The sequence below is a fragment of the Rousettus aegyptiacus genome, unplaced genomic scaffold (genome assembly GCF_014176215.1).
Source record: "Rousettus aegyptiacus isolate mRouAeg1 unplaced genomic scaffold, mRouAeg1.p scaffold_m13_p_6, whole genome shotgun sequence".
Classification (NCBI taxonomy): domain Eukaryota; kingdom Metazoa; phylum Chordata; class Mammalia; order Chiroptera; family Pteropodidae; genus Rousettus; species Rousettus aegyptiacus.
Window position 1 is genome coordinate 50766604 of NW_023416309.1, and position 21505 is coordinate 50788108.

The 21505-nt window shown below is 36.2% G+C and overlaps 1 protein-coding gene across 3 annotated transcripts in view; it reads left to right on the plus strand.

The window, feature by feature from the left end:
* Positions 1 to 10366: 10366 nt before the first annotated feature.
* Positions 10367 to 21505, plus strand: part of CCDC172 (coiled-coil domain containing 172) — a 32781-nt gene continuing 21642 nt past the window's right edge. Inside the window, exons 1-3 of one of the 3 annotated variants that reach the window (XM_016142483.2) lie at positions 10367 to 10514; positions 10770 to 10914; positions 11131 to 11216. In XM_016142483.2, the coding sequence (XP_015997969.2) occupies positions 10836 to 10914; positions 11131 to 11216 (165 nt within the window). In that variant the 5' untranslated portion in view covers positions 10367 to 10514; positions 10770 to 10835. Of the gene's footprint in view, positions 10515 to 10584; positions 10632 to 10738; positions 10915 to 11130; positions 11217 to 21505 lie in introns of those variants that run through there. The other 2 variants (XM_036223692.1, XM_036223693.1) reach the window with 2 other exon arrangements.

The window sequence follows — 21505 nt, forward strand, 5'->3', positions numbered from 1 at the left end:
GGCACAAATGAACACAGCAACGCCATACCCTTTCTCAGAAAAACGGTGAAATACTTCAGCAGCATTAGGGCATTATGAAGACAGACCATTTAGTACATAGAATGTGTTCGACTCTATTTTATGAACCAAACCAGCACAACATGCACATAAATTAAAAGTTGCTGTTGAAACCGATGGAGAGTTTTTTCCTAAAGACAATCTAATGAGGCTTCCATGGGATGATTCTCTCTTTCTCTCTTGCTCTCTTTCCCGGTCCTGCTTTGTGGAGCTGCGTGTACTTTAGGTAATAGGGATGCAGCAGCTCTTACCTGACCTTCCCTTCAGATTTTATCCTTGCTGCTTACTGCTCCCTCGTAGCTCTGCAGAATTTATGAGAAGCTGAATTTCAGTCCTCCTCCATGGGCACTAGCTCACGGAAAAGCGTGCCTGTAAAACAGCGCGATATGACAGTTTTCACCTTCCCCTCGTCCCGTTTTGAACACAATCTAGTGAAGCACTCCTTTTTTCATCCTTAATAATACCATCATTAAGAACAAAACGTCTTTACAAAGGTACAATTTGTCTAAAATACAACGCAATGTGACTTTACATCTAGATTGTCATGCAATATTTGAGACACACACATTAAACAATTATTTATTATTTATCTGGCATTCAGATTTAATGGAGCATCCTATATTTTTATCTGCTAAATCTGGCAACCCTATTTATAGGCAGAAATAGAGGCCTTTTCAATTCAATTGATCATTTAAGCTTTGATAGAGTATATCAAAATATTAGTGATTTTAATTGAGTATCAGAGTTTAGCATTTATTGGTTATTAAAAGGAACATTTAAATGTTTATTGTTTACAACAAAAACAGTTGTTTACATCAAACGTTTACATTCATTTTTTCTTTCATTCGACACAGAGGTACTGGACTCCTGCTCCTTGCCTACTACTCTTCCAGGAGCCGAGAAATAGTGGCGCATAAGATCACGAGGCACTAATATTCTGTCACGGCTCCTGGATTTTATTTCAGGACATTTGCATACAAGCTCGTTGATATACAAAGACCCATTAGATATGGTCCTGCCCTCTAAGAGCAGATGCACTATACTAGATTCATTGCCCAATATCCATCTTAAAATTTCCCCAAACCTCATCAAACCAATCCCAAGTAGTTCCATGGGCATAAATCACAGAGAAAATCCAAATTGTCAGTTTTCTGTCGTCCCTCAGTATCGCAGATTAGGAGACAAGTGATCCTAAAAGAGTTGGACATTACCTGGTGCTACCCCACCATCAGTTTCTGAAACCTCCTCCCGCCCTTGACGGAATCCATTCATTTGCGGGTCTTCCCCTGGAGATTAGGATACATGAGAGATATTTGCATTCTCTCTCTCTTTCTCTCTCTTTTTTTCTGTACTTCCCTAATTCTTTTCTCCTTTTAAGGAGTTCGTCTATTTGATACTAGTAACTAAACCAGAGGGGGGAATTAAAGCTCTGCGGTATTCCAGAAAGTTACTAAGTTTTTTTGTATATGACTCAGATCCTCTCCCTTCACGTCTGACTTTTCAACTGTAACACTCTCGGTTTTATTTTATGAGACTGCTAGGTAACTTATATATACTCGGGCATGATATTTAAAGTATATAAGCACTGTGGTATACAGAGTACTGGCCCCCAAAGATATCTGCATCCTAATCCCTGAAACCTGAAACTGTGTCACCTTACAGGGCAAAAGTAACTTTGCATGTGTGATTTAAGTTAAGAATCTTGAGATGGTAAGCGCATCTGGGCTTATCCAGGTGGGCCCAATGTAATTACGAGGGTCCTTAAAAGAGAGCAGCAGAATATTAGGAAAGAGATATTTGAGGATACTACATCACTGGCTTGAAGATGGGGAGAGGGGCCAGAACCCAAGGGATGCAGGCAACTTCTACAAGCTGAAAGAGACAAGGAAACAAATTTATCTCCTAGAGTCTCCAGAAGGACTGTTGATGCCTTGACGTTAGTCCAGTCGCACCTTTTCTTTTTTTAACTGGCGACCTCCAGAACTGTAAGATAAATTTGTAGTGTTTTAAGCCACCAAGTTTGTGGTGATTTGTGATAGCAGTAATAAGACAATGTACAGATAGGCCCAGGCACTGAGAAATCAGAATGGATCCTGAACACGTGTTAACCCTTAGTGGCCAGATTGTGAGAGTTCTGCACAGTCATGAAGATGGGATAACCCCATGGCGGAGATTGGCACCAGAGGGCTGGGGTCAAGGTTATTTACCAACCACTGTGGGAGTGTTTCAATAATTTTATAATGGGTGAACCAGGGAATTCCTGATGTGTACACCCTTATGCCAACGTGGAGTGGATTCTGGTATCACTCTTGAATTTTTCTTTCCCGAGGCCCTGATAATAACCTATAACCAAAGTGGCTAATGTAGTGATTCTAATAGATTTCTAGCCTCTTTTCTGTGTCCTACATTGGGCTTTTTTGGAGTGCGAACAGGAATGACTCCTCCTCATCAAAGGGCTTTTATTACTAAATTCTTAGTTGTCTGTTTGCTTTTTCAATTTACTCTCTGAACTTTCCATCTCTAAGTATTGAGGATGTTTTCTTTTCCTTTCTCCTATTTTCTCTTTTCATTTTTACTCTGCATCTCTTACCCTCATTTGAAAAACAAGTAAAATATTGGGAAAAGAGAGTCAGGGACTCGCTCAAGATCACAGAGCTAATTATAAGCCCAATCGAGCCCTGGGCCTGGGTTAACACCCTCCATCTCCGACCAGTGATGTGCAGTCACGTCTCCAACAAGGGCAGTGCTTAGTGGTCATCTTCTTATTCTTAAAATGCCATCACTCCCATACACAACCCTCTTATGGCCTTTCCCCCGCATTTTGAATGAAATCTGAACTCTTCCCATTGCCTTCAAGACACCGCATGATCGGGGGCTGACCATTGCACCAACTCCATCTGCGCAGTGATCCCACTGGCTTCCTCTCTGTTCTTCAGACGCCACAGCCCGAGGGACTCTGTGGAAGCATAACTGCGTCGTCCCACTGTCTATGGTGGGTCTCCGCTTCACACTGTTAGAATTTACAGTGACACTTACTCCGTGTATATTGAAGTAATGAATGTGCGTACTTTGCTTCTTGTTGCCCCTCTAGGCAACATGAGTGCAGAGAACTCATTCATCGTGTTCGTTGCTGTGGGAGAGTCTGGTACACAGTAGTACTTCGATGCACACTTAGTGAATGATGTTTGTGGTCATGCCCGATGGCCTCATCCTAAAGTCATACCACTGTTCTCAAGGCACAGAATTCCCAGTCCATCTTGTAAGCCATTGAGACAGGCAGCCAATTAGATGCTGGGACTGAATAAAGGAAAGACGAGTTGTCTGGTCAGTTATATAAAATAGCACAGCCGGCACTTAAAGGAAGTGAAACTAGCTTTCTGACCTCTGTGGTAATCAGCTTACACTGTGAAGCAGGAGATTTGAATCCCCTTATCTGCTTCTAGATGAGAATATTATGTCTCATTTACAGTTACAGCCTTCTGGACTGAAATATCATATTTTATGAGTAATAGCATCTGTAAGTAAGATAAAAGACATCACAAAAGAAAATGAAAGCATTTAAAATACAACAATTACCGAAATAAAATCATCTTTAGGACATTCTCCTGACAAGTTCTCTTAGGTTTTATTAATTTCTTCTAAGAATATCACCATGAATCTTTTTTACGAGTGTTTGGATCCCATGTGCACAATCCTGCATTTATCCACCGGAGGCTAAGATGCAATAGAGTGTAGGATCTCAGCTGTTTCTGCTTTTCTCTGTGTTAACACCTTGAAAAAGGAAATGGTAAAGGCAGATTATCAAATGGTTCAGGAAACCTATGCATGTACATGTTTTATAAGTAAAATAATGAGATATAACAGGCACAGCATTACAAGACTGCTAAATTTCAAATGGTGATACATATACGACTTTAGTAATCTAATATTTTGCAATATTTCCTTATTTGCGCTCAGATATTTGAATTCCTTTCACTCTCTTTACTTATTCCCTTCAATTCTATTCCAAAACTGCTTATTATTACCTATGGAATAATCAGCTTATTCTGTTTGAAATGCTTCTTAGTGAGCTCTTTTATTTAAATACTAATTAATTGTTTTCTTTAACCATCTTACAGATTTTCCATATTCTATTATCAACATTCCTGCAATATCAAATAAAAGATAAAAGTTCATGAGCCATGTAAACTGATAAAACATTTTGAACAGTCTATGGCATTGTGAAGGAAAAATCATGGCAGTGTCTGACCTTTATAAAGTAATACTATTGCATTAAGGCCACTAAAGTCATTTTAAACATTGGAAGCATATAGTAATTTTATCTTGATAAATGAGCAATTTGCAAATTGCTTTAAGAGGAAACAGGATTTATATTTCACTCTACCTATTCACGTGTTTGTTTACACATACGTTAAATTTTTTTTCAAACTTTCTGGAGTCACTATGAACAACTAATAGATGGTAATAAAAATATTAAAATTTATCCCATATTTCCAAAGTCACTATGATTAATTCACTCAGATTAATAGCAATCTTCATAGAAATTTAGGGTAGAATATGTTAATTATTGGTTTAAATTTGGACCAACTTAAAAAAAGAGTCGATTATTTAGTAAGCAACCATACACTTATTAGGTAGAAAAAGAATACATTCATGTCTAAAACAAGTAACTGCTAAGAAGAAAACCACCTTAAATTTCTCTTTTAACTCTTTCTATATAATCCTCAACCATTTAAATTTATTGTCATAGAAACTACAACTTGGTACAACCAGATTTCAAGCCCCTTGTTTTGTTCAGCTTTGTAATCCCAAATTCTTACTTGCACTACATACAGTACAAACCCAATAAATATTTACTAAATAAACAAATGAATTATACAAGATGGAGAACAGTGGTTTCCAAGTTTTGTTTTGTTTTTGTTTTCTTGGGTTAACAGGCTAATCTCTTGGGTAGGGCACCTGGGCAGCATTCCTGGACCCTGGATTCCGAACTCTGACATTGAAAATCCAAGTTCATCAGCTATGCTGCATTTTTTTCTTCCAAAGATTTTGATATTTAATGATTCCTAATGTATTAATGGAATTTCTTTCTGCAATATACTTCATAACCAAAAAAAGTTTGCTTTTTTTCACATTGTCTATAGTAAGCATTTATTAACTGATGAGAAAAAGTGTTTCTAAAAAAAATTTGCTTTTCTTAATCAGTAATTAAGAATTGGCAGTTTACTTACATTTCTATCGTAGAAGTGTAAGGCTGAAAATAAAATTGATGTCTTAAGCATTTATCTTTATGTATGACTATTATATATATACATATTTATATATACCTTTATGCATGCATGTGTGTTTTCTCTGTTACTATGTCTATGTATCTCTCTCTGTTTCTCTGCCTCTGTCTATACCTATTCATACTTATCTATACCTATTCATCAATCTATCTACCTACCTACCTACCTACCTACCTACCTATCATTTATCTTTCTAATCTCCTTAATGAGAAAGGTTCTGGCAGCAGACAAATTGTCCTATGCCAGCTCAGTACCCCAGTTGTTTTACTTTTTCTTGTAACTCTTAACTAGAGAGTCGACACAGAAAAAAAGATAAAAGAAGAGTTGTTTTAACTGAAGTAGTTGAAAGCTACTAGTAAACAAAAAAAGATCTTTCATCAGAAGGAATGAGGAGGGAGTTCTAGACCTAGCTTGGCCATTAATTGCCTATGTAATGTTGGGGAAATCCAGCAACAACCACGGCCTGTGTTAACATCTAGAAAATAAAAGGACTGTCAAGATAAGTCCATTAAATAACTACAAATACTTTGATTATACAAAAATAAATCAGTCACTTAAATTAAAAAAAAAATTCATAACTTTTAAAGTCTGTTAAACGGATTGAATATTTTCCCTTAGGTTACATTTAATCTTAATATGTTACAGATGTATTGCATTACTAATCCAAATTCTATATGATGTACCCCAAAGATACTTTGAAGTTCTACACCCCAGTAGCCCAGTATGTGACTTTATTTAGAAATAGAATTGTTACAGCGATAGGTAGTTAAGATAAGGTCCTATTGGAGTAAGATAGACCCTTTATGCCAAGGGTCCCCACCCCGCGGGCCATGTACCGCAGCCTGTCCGCCTGTCCGTGGCCTGTTAGGAACTGGGCCATGCGGCAGGAGGTGAGTATCAGGTTAGTGATCTAAGCTTCATCTGTATTTGCAGCCGCTCCTCAGTGATAGCAATCACTACCTTCAGTTCCACCTCAGATCATCAGGTATTAGATTCTCATAGGAGCACCAGTCCCTGGTGCCAAAAATATTAGGGGCTCTGCTTTCTGCAATATGTCTGGCATCCTTATAAAGAGAGGAAAAGACATCAAGAGGCAGAGACACACAGGGAGAATTCCAATGGACAAGGGAGGCAGAGGTTGGAGTGATCTAAGTACAGGCCAAATAACACCCAAGATTACTAGCAAGAACCAGAAGTTAAGAGGAGGCAAAGAACAGAATCTCCTTCACAAGGTCTGGAGGAACCAACCCTGAAGACAACTTAATTTCAGACTTCTGGCCTGCAGAATTGTGAGAGAATAAATTTTTGTTGTCCTAAACAACCCAGTTGTGGTATTTTGTTATAGTAACCCAAGGAAACTAATTTAAATATTCAGAAACGAATATACTATTTTGTATACAAATATGATTTTTAGTTTTACATATTAGATATGTAGCTGGTTAAATAAGCATTTACAAGGTGTGATCCATTCTCAATTATTTTTCCTTAGATTACATTTAATTTTAATATGTTACAGATGTATTGCATTACTAATACAAATTCTAGAAGTCTGAAAATATCTTCAGAAAAGATATTAATTTGTTGATGATAAGCATTTTTAGGAGCTGTATCTGCCTTGAAAAAAAAAAACTGCTGAAATAGTCTCATTTTCTCCAGCATCCAGTTTTTGGAGGCAAAAATGAAGTGGTTAAGGGTTTGCTCTGGGACTATCAGGATTCAAATCCTGATTCTACTACTTCTTACCTACTGTATGTGACCTTGGACAAGTTACTTAGCTCTCTCTCTCTCACTGCCTCAGTTCTCCAATTGTAATGAGAAAACAGTAAAACCATTGATCTCATAGGGTTGTTGGGTTGATTAAAAGACTTTTTAAATGCTGCTAGCCCACTGCCACAGATTGGCTGCACAAAGCAAGTCTGACATGCCACTCATCTGGTAGAAAACTCGATGTGGTCTTCCATCACATATATCACGTACATGAAATGTTAAACACCATCCAAACACTGGCTGCATCTAACTTTCTGCCTTTTCTCTGCCTTACTATTTATTGATGTCTCGCCCTCCTTTAAAATCCAGCTCACGTTTCACCCGCTACTGATAAGCCTTCTCAGGACACCCACATCGGACTTATTCTTTCTCTCTCTGCCGTATTCCCATAGCACAAGAGTGAAACTCTTAGGCAGTACATATCCTGCCTAAGAGTTACTTGTTCACGCGATGCCCCATTTGAAAGATTATGACCTCCAGGAGGACAAGGTCTGTACCTTTCAATTTTATATCATAGTATCTAACAGATTTTTACACTTAGTAGATACTCAATAAATGGTTGTTAAACTTGGTTGAACCCACTTTTTTTTTTTTTGGCAGATGCCCTAAGAAAAACATAAGATAAATAAATGACTGTTCTTTTCATTGCAATATATATGCCCTGGGCTAGTGGGTATTTACAAGCCCGGTTTAAAATTTCGGGAAGTCATCAATCTAAGAAGGGAGAGGCAATACATTTTAAATCACAAGAGCAATATAGCCTTATATAAGGCCTTCTAGCAAAGCAATTATCGATGACTCAATAACCCAGGTGCTAGTGTTATTATGAACAAAAGTCTGAGGTTGAGAGACAATGAGTGATATTAACTTTTATATTCCATAGGTATGCAATTCAATGAAACATGTACAGATGGAACGCTTAGATCTGAGAATCATACGTGGGTATCATAATGCAAATAACTGGCTTTCTTTCTAAAGAACATCTGTTGAAACATCTGAAAGCAGTTGTTTATACTGCTGCCAAAATGTTGAAAAATATAATAATTCCCCAATGAGGTTAGAAATGTCCGGGGGAAAAAAACACTTTTTATGTAGTTCTGTTTTTATTAAATCCTGTTTTTGTTTCTCTAATGTGGCATGCAGGAGATGTTCAGTAATATTTGTTGAGTGAATGTTGAATGAATAACAGAGACTCATTAAACAGTTTTTGAGTGAATCATTCCTTTTATTTAGACTTATACATTTTCAGAGAACAGTATGCCCTAATTTTATCATGTCACATATCATTTTTATTTGGCATAAATTAAAGTAATACTATTCTTGCTCTGGTGAATAAGAAAAAATATCTTAACCCTATAGAAAATGTTTGAATAAAACTAGATATAAAATAGCAATATTTTAATATCTTTTATGTTAATTGTACTCATTATTATGAACTGCTTTTAAAATTTGAATTGTGGGCTTGAAAAATCGGGTTTGCTTTAACAGATAAAATAACATTAAAATCCCTGCTGATGTCTATAGCTGTAGTTCCTCTAAGAAGACTCGAATTTAGAATTTAAAAGCATCAAAATATTCTGGGATATGAAGACTGCAGAAGATGACGAAGCCATTTCTCCCCATTCCCCATTCTCAAAATTTGCAGCAGCTCTCTCTCCTACACTGCTGTGTGAGTAAGGTGACTGGGCTCTCTAAAGCCTGCCCAAATTTCACTCTGCCAAGTTTCGGTACAGAAAGAGCATGTTAAATAATAAATGTGAGTTTCAATATACCTAATAAAATTAGAATGTTAAGGAGCAGCATGCTTTTGAAAACTAGCCTCCTTGGGAGGATGCTCCCTGTGCAAATCCATGGGAAGTAATTCTGAAAGGAGTGATATTAATTAGGAACATAATTTATCTTCTGGAAGCTCTAGCCTTTGATGGCCGTCATGGCAAAGTTCATAAGCCTCTAAATGAGTCCTCAAAGAAAATGGTTCAAACCACAATTTCAGCTCTGTTTTCCATCCTTGAACAGATGAAAGAGTCAAATTTATTTCAGAATATCTAAATTTTACACATGCATCTATGACAGAGAATTATGAAGTTATAAAAATGTATTTATAAAGAGTTTTCATGAAATGGTAAAATGCTTATGATGTAATAAGAGGGAAAAAGCAGAATCCAAAAATAAATTCATGGTCTCTGGTCTCAGATTTCTTGGTTTCAGATCTCATTCTGCCATATACTAGATACACAACCTTGACGAAATAATTTGTGCCTTAGTTTCCTCAACTATAGTATGAAGGTAATAGTAAAAGTCATCTCGAAAGGATATATAGTGTCCAGAATGCTGCCTGGCAAATAATAACTAAGAATAATAACTAGTAACTATTATTACTTATTCACCATATTTTAAAATTTGTAAAGGAAAAATACAAGATGAGTAATACCTGGAAGGCAATAACCATAATACTTTTAATATTTGGTCTGAAATGATATGTTTTGGGCAATTCTTTCTTCCTTCTTTTCACTTGTCAGTATGTATTCTTTCATATTAAATATTAAAAATTAAGTTTTGAGCATACGTGGCTTGATAGAAATTAAGGTGGAAATTTGGAATAGGTTAAAACATAACTTATTATACTACAGCATTAATGAAATATTAATTAAGTCTGTTATACAGATGATGTGACAGAATTTATATTTACCTTCTTTTACTTAGTTCTAAATACATTCCAACTAGGAATTACTTTTTCAAGTTTAGCCAATGTCAATTTAACATTCAGAAATAAAGTGTTTATTATAATCTTAATATTTTGACCTACTACACTAAAAATATTTTATTTTTTAATTTAAAAAATCCCATGCAGAAGTCCCAAAGGTGCCTTTCATGTTTAATCTTTAATTAGCAACCACTTTGGTCTCTGACACATATTGTGCAGATATGGAAGTGTTAATATTACTGCAGCTTGATTACAAAAGGCAATGATTAATTTTAAAGCAGACAAAAAAGATATGCCCTGATTACAAAGGAATGATTAAGGCGGGATGTCAGACATTGCTCATTTATAGCGGTCTTTGCCATCGTCAAAGGATAAGACTTTGCAAAAGTTTATATTTAGAATCACGGGTACTTCGTACTTTGTAATACTGGGTGTTTGCGCCTTGGAGGTAGATCACCCCAACGCCGAAAGTAAGGCTTAAGACCTTTTGGGGGCCACGTGGCCACAGCAAAACAGATACCTGGGCGCAGACTGGGCCAAAGGAGCCGCCGTCGTTCGCCTCCCCAGCAGGGCCGACCCCAGGCGCCGGCCGCGGCCTTCCAGCCCTCCAGCCCGCAGCCTTGTTCGTTAAGCACCCACTTTGCTGAGAGGCAGAGCACGTTGAGGACCTTCTCTCTCAAAAGACAGGGGCCCCAGAGGTGCAGGCTGAGCACAGACCCGCCGGGGCCGAGGCCTCGGGCCTCCATGGTGTTCGGCCTCCACTTCGGTTTGCCGCCAGGATAGCAAAACGACAGGAAATGCGTCCGAGGGCAAAGGTCAAGACGCCTCATGAGTGGGGGGAGGCGCGGGGGAGGGAGAAACGGGGTCGACGCGCTTTACCGAGGACACAGAGGCCGGGGGCCCGCAGCTGGGGCGAGCCGTCCATACGCCCCCCTCTTTACTGTGCTTTCCAGGATCCTCGGACTCGGGTCTGAAACATTTAAGGGCAAAGAAAGGATCCGTGGCAACCTGGGCCCGGCATGAGTTTGGAGTCCCTGTTTCAGCACATCATCTTCTCTGAGCTTCAGGCCGAGGAGAGTCGCCGCCTGCTGCGCGAAGGTCGAAGGGACACCTTGGGGGCTTTGCATGGGGCCTTTGTCTTCTCCAGTTGGGGGCTGGGAGCAGAAGGCAATCTCCAAAGCAGTGGTCCGAGCAGGGAGGGGAGTCTGCTTTCCACACCGGGGGGCAAGACAGCTGAAAGCCGACGTATCACAGGGCACAGAAATGGGGCCTTTAGGAAGGTTGATCTATTCAAGGGTTGAATTTGTTTTACAGTCAGGTCGGAAATAAGCAGATGTCGTGAAAAAATTAAAAAAGCAACAGAGGAGCTGAATGAAGAGAAAGTCAAGTTGGAATCTAAGGTGTGTGGAATCTGTTTCTCAGCACTTGAAAAAGTCCGTGTTGACTTTTTGAGAATATTTTATCATATAACTGGTTGTCCTTCAAACAAGGAGCACAGTGCTAGCTTAGTTCCATGTTGGCTGGGGATATTTGAAATCTGAATCCAGTGACACCTTCCTTTCTAGTGAGAATTCTTCCTAAAGAAACCAGTTTAGTAACGAAGAAGTCATTGTCCGTGTTATGGGATGGTTAACGTTTTAAAAGAACGCAATGTCATTGGAAAAAAAATTGTCACGTAAGTAGTTGGTGCAGTATATACATTTTGAATAATAAATAACTTAAAAAGTGTGCTGTGTTGATGTAACAATTGAATATAACTTTGAAATGAGTCTCTGCCTTCCGTTTTTCAGTTCTTTAACACATTTTGGTCATATCTCTTATCTAAAAGCGTAATTTTTCTACTAGCATTTTTCTCTTTTTTTGCAGCATTTGTAAAATTGTTATTTAAAATAGAAGCAAGGGAATCAGATGGCTTCTTTAGGAGAATTTTGAAGGGTGGGTAAATTTTGTAGAGCAAAGCAATAGGAGAAAAGCGTTCGGGGCAGTGGAGGGTATGAACAAAAGGGAGACATACCCGAGGTTTACTGGGAGAGAGGGCTCATACCTGGAAAGAGGAGGAAGCCATTGCAGGTTTTTGATTGGAAGGTGGTGTGATAAAAGTGGTTTTCAGAAGATCTCCCTGAGCTCTGGGAGAATGAGAGCTAAGAACACCATCCAAGTATATCGCAATGAAGGCCTTGCTGTGGGCAGGGGCAGTCACACAAAGAATATTTACTCAACTCCTAAAGATATACTAAGCAAGCAGTGTGCAATGGGAAATCTGTTTGAGAAGTCTGTTTGCTTAAAATATGTCTATTAATTTACCACTGTGAGGAATTTACAGTTCTCTTTTTGAATGAAGTGGTTATAGGCCCTTCCTCTACCTGAGGAGCTTTTGCAGTTCCTTCTGAGTCTTATTCAAACATCACCTGTAAAGCACTCCCTTGGACAGCTTGGAAATTTTTTTTTATTATAACATTCAGTGTACCACCTTACGATCAAACTACAGTACATATCTGTGTTTGCATTTGTGTCTCTCACTATTTTGTGAGCAATATATATCTGGATTTTTTTTCTTATCCATTTTTATTCCCACGGCCTGAATCCAACACCCAGTTGGATACATTAGTATACATTAGCATTTTAAATGAATAAATGAGGACTAATAATGAGCTAATAGGGACAGTGCTGTCTTTGCAAACAGAATTTGTAACTATTATTCAGTGCGACTTTAGGTCCTGCTTTGTCTATGAGTAGCAGACGAACTAGCTGCTAACAACTTCTAAAAGCTAATGGGATGGGCAAAGCATTAAGAATGTCATGATATAGCTTTCTTTTTCTTTCAAAAGAATTAAGACACTTTGAGGATTGGTAACTAGAAGCTATTAGAATAACCAATTCATATACAATTAGGGAATGCATAGCCAACACTTATTGAGCACTTACTGTATGCCGGGCACTCTTTTAAATAGTACACCTGTATTAACTCCTTTAATCTTGCCAGGAATCCTGTAAGGAGGCCCCATCATTAATATCCCTTAATAGGAGAGGAAACGTGGAGATTAAATAGCTTATCCGTGGAGTATAACTTAAAGATAAACTACCATAATGAAAGTACAACAGCATGTTTTATTAAAACAGATTTCTTGAGCTCATCTTAAACTTTTTTCGTGAAACTCACTTATAATAATGTATCTGAAGCTTTTGCATCTAATTTAGGGCAATATTTTTTAAAGGTCACTTATGTAAGTTTTTGTACAACATGTGTTTTTCCTGGATTGGTGATGATATTGGCCTGACAGATAACAAATGTTAAGGGGGGAAAAAAAAGATTTACTCTTTGAATATCTTCTTTGAAAACAATTAGGTTTACTCTTTGTAACATTTTCTTTGTTAGCAGCCTGTTTGCTGGTAAATGGAAATTAATTTGTCAATATATACACATACAAAAAAAGTTGATTTATATATTTATACTTGAGAAAAGAGAGAGCAAATTCCTAACATTGTTTAGAAACATTTGCTGAGATAACTAATTAATATAGACTCATAAATGTGCATTGCTTTTTAATCAGCTCATGTGTGTGGGTAATAATATAATTGTATCTTACTAATAAAATTAATATATGAGGGTCACAGTTCACAATACTAGCTTGTAATTGAAGTAATTTCATTTATCACATGGTCAAAATGGTGTGTATGTATGTGTATATAAAGGTGTTTAAAGTGGAAACACAGTTATAATGTAAATGGCTAATGGGAAGACCTGCAGAAATAACTGTAAGTTGGTTTCTTGTTTCTTTTATTCTCAAAGTTAATTATATGTTTGCCAATAATAATGAAAATATATTTACTTGACTATTTGACTTGTCATTTATTGACCAATTTATCAAGTAGAAGCACCATAAAGATAAACTAGAATATAATTTGAATAGGCCAGTGCTTGAGCTATATGTTCAGTGATACTGTCAGAAAATATTTGGGGCATTTATTTTGGAAGTTGCTTGTGGTCAAAAAATGTGTTCAGGAAGTACAGTATTCATTTTTCTTTTGTTCTGTAAAACCCAGGTAGCATGTAATTAGAACTTGAATGATAGCATTTGCCTTTCAGGGCTCAACGAGTTCTTTAAAATATATGGTTGCAGAAGTCTCAGATTTTATAGTATGAGTAGTTTGTGAATTGGACAACTACAGTATGCCTGGTTAGGTTTGGTAATATGAAAACAGACAAGAACATCCCTTGGATTTGCATTAATGCTTACCAGTATACCTAAAGCTTCTGATAGTCAAGGGAAAAGGTTTTATGTATTGATGACAGCAAATCAAAATTAAGGACTCACAGAATATTTGTAGTTTCTTTAACCATCTGAAAGAAGTTTTTTTTTCTATTTTAAAAATAGTGTATAGTTAAAATTTGAGCATTTAATTTTTATGAACATATATAAAACCTAACAGTACAATACTCCCTTAAGAGGAAGTAAAATGAAGGAAAATCTGAGATTTTATTTTTTCTTCTCCCAATTTTAACTTATTGCATAGACAATAAGTTAAACATAACAATAATAAAATGTTATGAACTTCTAAAATAAAATTATATTTAAATAAAGAAGTAACTTAAGATGGCTTCTTTCCTTTACTGCGAAATGTACATATTCTTTAATTGTTAAAAGTTAGGAACCCTCCCAGAATAGTGGCCAACGTCATATTCATCATTATTCCATTACCTAAGCCTAAGTAGGGAAAGAACAAAATCTCAAATTAGTATCATTTACAATATTGAAATGAAGTTTTGTAATTGAGATTTTTTTAAATTTTAATCAAAAAAATTCACATATTGCTTAAAGTTAATTTTATCGTTGATTAAAAAGTTCCTTAAAAACAGATAAAAGAAGGGCATTATTTCTCCCTTCTAATTAAGATTTGTTTAAATAGCAGTAGATGTGAATTATTTAATGTTAATTTTAGAAAATAGATTGGGAATTCTGCTTGTTACAATTTTAACACATGCCTATAGTTTCATTCATTGTGACCAAGACACTTTGGGGGGTAGTTATACCTAGTTGCTTGTGGTACCTATTATGTTTTTACTTGAAATTCCTTTAAGCCAAATCTCTCCTGTCTTGAACTTATACAGCTGATTTTTTAAAGTCTTAATCCATAACCTTAGGTATATTACCCCTTCTGCAGTCACCTTGGTCATTAAAAAAAATGATCCTATCATTTGCAATAACATAGATGGACCTAGAAATATTATGCTGAGTGAAATAAGTCAGAGAGAAAAAGAGAAATACCATATGATTTCGCTGATACATGGAATCTAAGAAACAAAAAGAACAAACAAATTGAAAACAGACCCACAAATATAGAAGACAGTAGTAGGGTGAAGGCCAGAGTGGGCAGGGGCTGGGAGAAGCTTCCATAGCCAGTGGATATATTTCTAAGTCTGGAAGCCATTTTGTGGAGGAGGATTTTTCTTTCTAACTCGCAGTGCTTCATAGCTGGAGGTTTGGTGGGTATCCTTTTCACTCTCCGATGCAACTTCTGAAATATTTCTCTATCCACTTGTGGTAGCTCAGACTTCATTCTAAACTCTACCATTTGTTCGCCCTCCCTTTTCTGTCATCCCACTAACTCACTGGATGGTCCCTTCTTCCTTAGAATTTGGCACCTGGCTCTCAGGCTTCCACTCCATCTTGACTCTTGCCACCAGCTTGGATGATATCATTGTCTATATGGACTATTCAGCTGCCACCCTGCAGATACGGCCTGTTAGTTCTCCATATCTTCACCGACCTTCTTCTTTCTACTGCAGCCACGTATTTCTGTAATCATATTCTGGACTTTGCCATCACTTCACTGAAAACAGACGAACTGAAAACAGACCCACAAATACAGAGGACAAAAAGGCGAAGGCCAGAGGGGGTAGGGGCTGGGAGAAGGGTTTATCTGTTTCGTTCGCTAATTTTTCCAGTACCTAGAATAGTAGATGTTAACTAAACATTATTCAGTGAATAAATTGATTTAAAATTTTTCTCAAAGAATTCTGTTTTCATTTTGCCTCTTCTGTAAATTCTGCCTGTTTCATCTGATGACTTGCTTATATGGCATTGTATTTTCTTATGTGTTTAAAAATATTTTATTGTGAACTCATCTTTAGCAGGGCTTTTCTTTCTAGGGAGTCCCAAATATTCCATTGATAAAAAAGATGTCCCGAAATAGCAGTTTAATTCCCTATTGCCAGGGCCTTGCAGATTTCACTAGTTGGGGACCAGTTCTTATGTTCATTTCTGAGCTCAGGATTTCTGCACTGCAAGGGTAAGAGATATTTGTCCCATCACGAACAGTTCAAGTGTGGGGTTGAAGTTTCTAGGGTATGACGACTCTTCTACTCTTGTCTCAGTGGAATCAGATCTCTTAAATGCTGCACCTTTAAGCCAGCAGATGGAGTTTTGTTACTCTCCTTGTGTAGCTGGCATAGACACTTCTGGATTCCTGACTTTATTCAGTGAGCCCCGTTCCAGCTCCCTTTGGCCTTGACTTTTAATCTTTTGTGGGCATACTAGCCTCGGATGCCTTTATCCAATCTTACAGTTACCCCTGGGCTCAAATTCTAGCACGATGCTTTCCAACATGATGATTTCTCTGTCTCATTTCCAGCTTAGCTATGTAAAAAATAGATGTTTTAAATTAGTTATATTTTATCCAGCATTTCTCCATATTTGAGTAGAAAGTGGGTCCTTTCCACATTTGTTTAGACTGTCATATTAACCAAAATTGTTCACTATAAAATTACTAATGCCTCAACTACCTCATTCTTGAGTTCTTATTTTTTTATTAATCTTTTGGTAAGTCTATGTAATTGTCCAAGTAGTTTTTCAGGAAGAATATAACATGACATTTTCTAAGCCATTAATATCTGAAAGTTTTTTCCATTTCATATACTTGAATGAAAGCCGTACATGTATTCTTACTCAAATCAGTGTTTAGAAAATTTTATAGATCTAGCACTATTAGCACTGTTATCTTCTAAAAGTTATTAGTGCAGAAGAGAATTCTTAAAGTCAGCCCAGGTTTTTAAAAAATTGTTTTAGGTTACCTGTTTTGTTTCATTTTTCTTCCTAGTTGCTTGTAGAAATTGTTTGTTTGTTTTTTCTTTATAATTCCAAGTTTATATGTAGATGTTTTTATTAATTTTATCTAAAACAAGGGTGAGCCTCCCATTAACAACCTCAACCATTATATTCTGTTACAACCGTTCTAGTCTTATAGCTTAGGTCTTTGTTCTCTGTTCTCTGAATTATCTGATTGGCTAGTTCCCAGCAGTCTTGGAAAATTTTTTCTGCTTGACATTATTGATTCCATCTTATGCAGTGTTCTGTTATTTAATACTCTGCAAATTTCAATTCTGTGTCACTGTCTTTACATTTCTTTAATTTTCTGTCTTTTTATCTCAGCTTGTATTTTTATCCCACTCTCTTATGTCCTTACTTGTTTTGTTATTTAGTGAACATTGCATACTCTTGAGGACATCAAGTAATTGATTAGCAATTTTTCTTGCACCCTGTAGTGAGATATTATAGATGTAATCTTTCAGGTAATTCTTTTTTTTCTCTTCTGTTACAGTAAAAAATCCTATTTTTAAATAGTGCTTATGTTGTTATTCTGGAGAACTGTTCAGGATTAGAGTTTGCCAGCAGATACAATATATAAATTGTTCTTTGTCCCATTCTTGTTTTCTTGAGTTCTTGAAGAATGAACTGTCTTCTTAAATCTAAATCTGCTCGTTGACAAGTTGATGTGAATATCCTCAACCCAGTTTCTGGTGTTCTTGTAGTATTTTTGACTGAGGTATGATTTTTTTCTTGCTCATGTGCCAAATTTTCTTATTATGAGGAAATGTGTATTTTAAGGTATCTGTGACATTTTATAGTTCTATTAAAAGCAGTCCATGAAAAATCACTACTCTCAGCATTCCATTGTTTTATATCCTGACAGAATGAGAAGATGTAGTGATGTTAAGGCTAGGTACTGCCTCCTGAGTTGTCAGGTATCATCACAAAAGTCACCTTATTTCAAAGTTCCTTCTAGTAAGTCTTGCAGCTTAAGGAAGGAGTGTCGCTACAAAATGTTCTTGGCCTATCAGTATTTCTGCTTTACTGCTCTTTCCCTAATCAGCAGTTCTCTAGGAATGGGAGTTTTATTTGAGGAAAAGGGAAGAATAGTTGGAGAATGGGGGTTATTTTGAGAAGAGTAGATTTAGTTTGGCTTTGGACTTAGAAATACCAGATGGGTTCAGAAAAGGTGAATGAAGAGGTCAAAGGCATACCGGGCACTTAACAGCTGTGCTTGTGATTTCAGTATTGCTGGAATAAATTTCTCATCTAGCCTGTGGTACTTCTGTGGTCTTATGAATTGTTATTGCCTGAATTAATATTTCAAGATAAGTTGAAAGGCTTCCCACCTCCGCTTCTTTTGATTCAGACTGGTTTCATGGTTTTAAATATAGTTTAGTTTCTCCTTTAATGATAGGCAAAGTACAGTTATATGAGAAAGAAAAAAATGTCAAAAGATGGGAATGAATTTTTATTGTCTTAATTTGGTTTAATATTCATAGCCATTAGAAGACAGAAAAGAGGACGTAATGAAGTCATGCGACAACCACAGTAGGAAAAAAATCAGATTGTTACTCGAAAATGGGCTTTTCCTCTTTATCATGAGCCCCTATTTATCTCTTGTTAAGTGTATTTGGGTTTCGTTTATTTTGTTTTCGCTGTTGTAAATAGAATCTTTTTCATGCTTTTTTCTATTGTTGGTAGCTGCAAAAGATACTTTGTTTTTTTTTTTTGATATTTACTAAAATTACTAGCTTCTTTTCATTTCTAACAGTTTCTCAGTAGATTTTCTTGGATTTATTAAGTTAAAACTAATGACATTTGCCCCACAAAATCCAAAAGAGAGAATTGCGTGTCAGCTTTTTGGATAATTATATCTCTTATTCCTTTTTATTGCCATGTTACATTAACAAGAACTTCTAGAACAAACTTAAATAGCAGTGGGCATATCAGGGATCCCGAAAAGATGAGAGATGAGCAGAGACTGAGGTTTGAGAATGAACCATGAAGAATCTGAGGAAGGAGACTTCCGTGCAGAAAACTGTCAGTGCATAGGCCTTCAGGAGAAAGCATGTTCTAGGAATCATAAAGCGGGCAGTGTGGCTGGAGAGAAGGATTGAGGGGACTGGTAGAAGACTGGAGAGGGAATAGGAGTTTAAGGACTAATATTTCCTAATATTGAACCTTTCTTATGTGCTATATTAAGATTACTTGTCATACTGAGTTAATCCATAGGCATTGCATCAGTGGTGAAAAAATGTATTTATAAAAAATCTATGTTTTGAAAAGCCTTCATATATGTTATTGATACTGTACTCACTGGTGTTCTCTGGTGTTTAAATGTCTTTTATCATAGTCATAAGAAACACATTCTGTCCCCAATTGCTATGATCTTACGAATGTAAAATCTCCTCCAAACTCTTTGTTTTCTTATGTAAAGTTGCCTGTTATATTGGGTGGAGCATTTAATCAGCAAAATGTCAGTTTCTAAAGGCTGAGATTATTTTAAACAACAGCTACCACAATGAAAAGTAGCTTTTTACTTTGCTTACTTGGACCCAAACATTAATTTAAAATTCCTAGTCATTTTGGATTTTCAAGTTCTTCTGGCAGAAAAATACCTAAAGGCATGCAGGCAGTCAGAGTACACAAATCATGGCTATGCTGAAACTGACCTAGTTGACCAGAGAAGTCAGCTCACTGGGAAAACTATAAACTTCATTGAAAAATCATTTAAAAATCCCACAAGGAATAAAATAGGGAAAGGGAAAAGAATCTTTATTGCCAAGAGAAGGAGAATTAACCAGAGTGTTGACACTGCTATCAATTAAAAGTTTCCAAAACAGCAATATTTTCTGACAAAGTGTGGCTATTGGATTCTAGAATGTAACTTTAAGGCTACATGCAAATATTTTTTTTTCATTTGCAGTCATAGGAAGGAAAGAGATGAGAAAGAAATTTCCGTTGCTGCTACTAGGAACCTTCCAACCTTTTTTGTTGTTTTTCATAGCCCCTTGGGATTCCCGGGTTACCTAGGAAATAGTGTTGATAGTTTAAAAAATATTTAAGTCATGATTTCACATCTCTTCTACTATCTTCCCAATTCTGATCCCCGCATCACTTTTGCAACAAAAGAGAGGTGAGAGAGTTTTCTGATGATAATTTATTCTGTGAAATGACCTCATTTTGTGATCCTATCAATATGTTCAGGGTTATATTTGGACTTTTTACCTAAATTTTACCTATCAGTAAGTCTGGTTTTCAAAAACAAGAATGCGAAAAGTAATTTAAGAAATTACTTGTGATAACAAGGAAAAAAAAAAAAACAAGAAAAGAACAGTAAGAAACACAGTCTGCAAAGAGGTGACCATGAAAAACTATTTTAGTTCTTAAGAGTTACTCACTTGTACTTGGTAGAGAGGAACTGGTCAGATCTAAAAATTTTTGTCCCTTTAATTCCATTGAAATAGGTAAGTTCTCTTTCTAATATTAGAACCCATGTAGCTTTGCAGCCCTAACTTACCACTGTCCTCCACGTGTGAATCAGCATATTGTAGCCCTCTGTTCTTTTCTGGCCTTCCTGACTTCAGCTTTCTCAAATTCCTACCTCTTTCTCTATTATGCTGTTTCCCCTACTTGCCAATTTCTTTTTGCATTTATTATTATTATTATTAATCACAGATCCTAAGTAAATTTAAGAGTCAGTATTACTGTAATTTTTCTGTAGTTATTGACTGGGATTTTTTAGGTCGATTAAAAGAGGAAAATGTGGAAGCAAAGGATAAAAGAGTATAAGACAGAAAGTAGGAATAAAGAAAAGTAAACTAATGATAAAAACAAAGAAGCAGAACAGACCCGAATATGGATAATTCACATAGGATTTTAGGGGAAGAGGAAAATTATAGATAGAACCTTCTTATAAGTTGTTTGAATAGCTATCTACTTTTCCGTTTAGGGTATGTAGGTTTAATTTTTCAGGTTATGATAAAATATCCTAATTCAATGTCAATATGTCTAATATCTTTCTTTTATATTCCTAATTTTTCCTTTTGAAAAAGAAGATATCAGCTCACTAATAATTTAAGTCTTAATGGGTGATAGCTTTAACAAAATGCCTTAATTTCTGAATCTGTAATAAGCCTTTTCTGAACTTGAATAATAAATGTGCTTATGTCTTATTTTAAAAATTTTTAGTTTGATAAGTAATATATTCTCTATTTTTAGGTTTCAACACAGATCTTTTACAACATGTCAGTGGCAGAAATAGAATTAAAATTCAGGAATTTGTTTTCTGAAAGGCTTAATACATGAAATTCATTACTGGATTAAACCAAAATTTATCTAGCCCATTACTTGGTCTCAAAGCATTTTTGCAAGCATCTATGGTTACTGTCGATGATAGCAACTGTGAAGGTTAGGTATATATTGCAAGCAGCCTTCTCTTAATAAGCTCTGATGGACCTAGTAGTCAATAACTTTTTTTTCTTAAACTTGTATGTTTTCACGTAATACTATTTTTGGAGACTGAAGTCTCTTTTTAGTTCCTGAAGCATCTCTTTATTACTTTGAAATAGTTCTGATATTTTCACGTTAACATCATG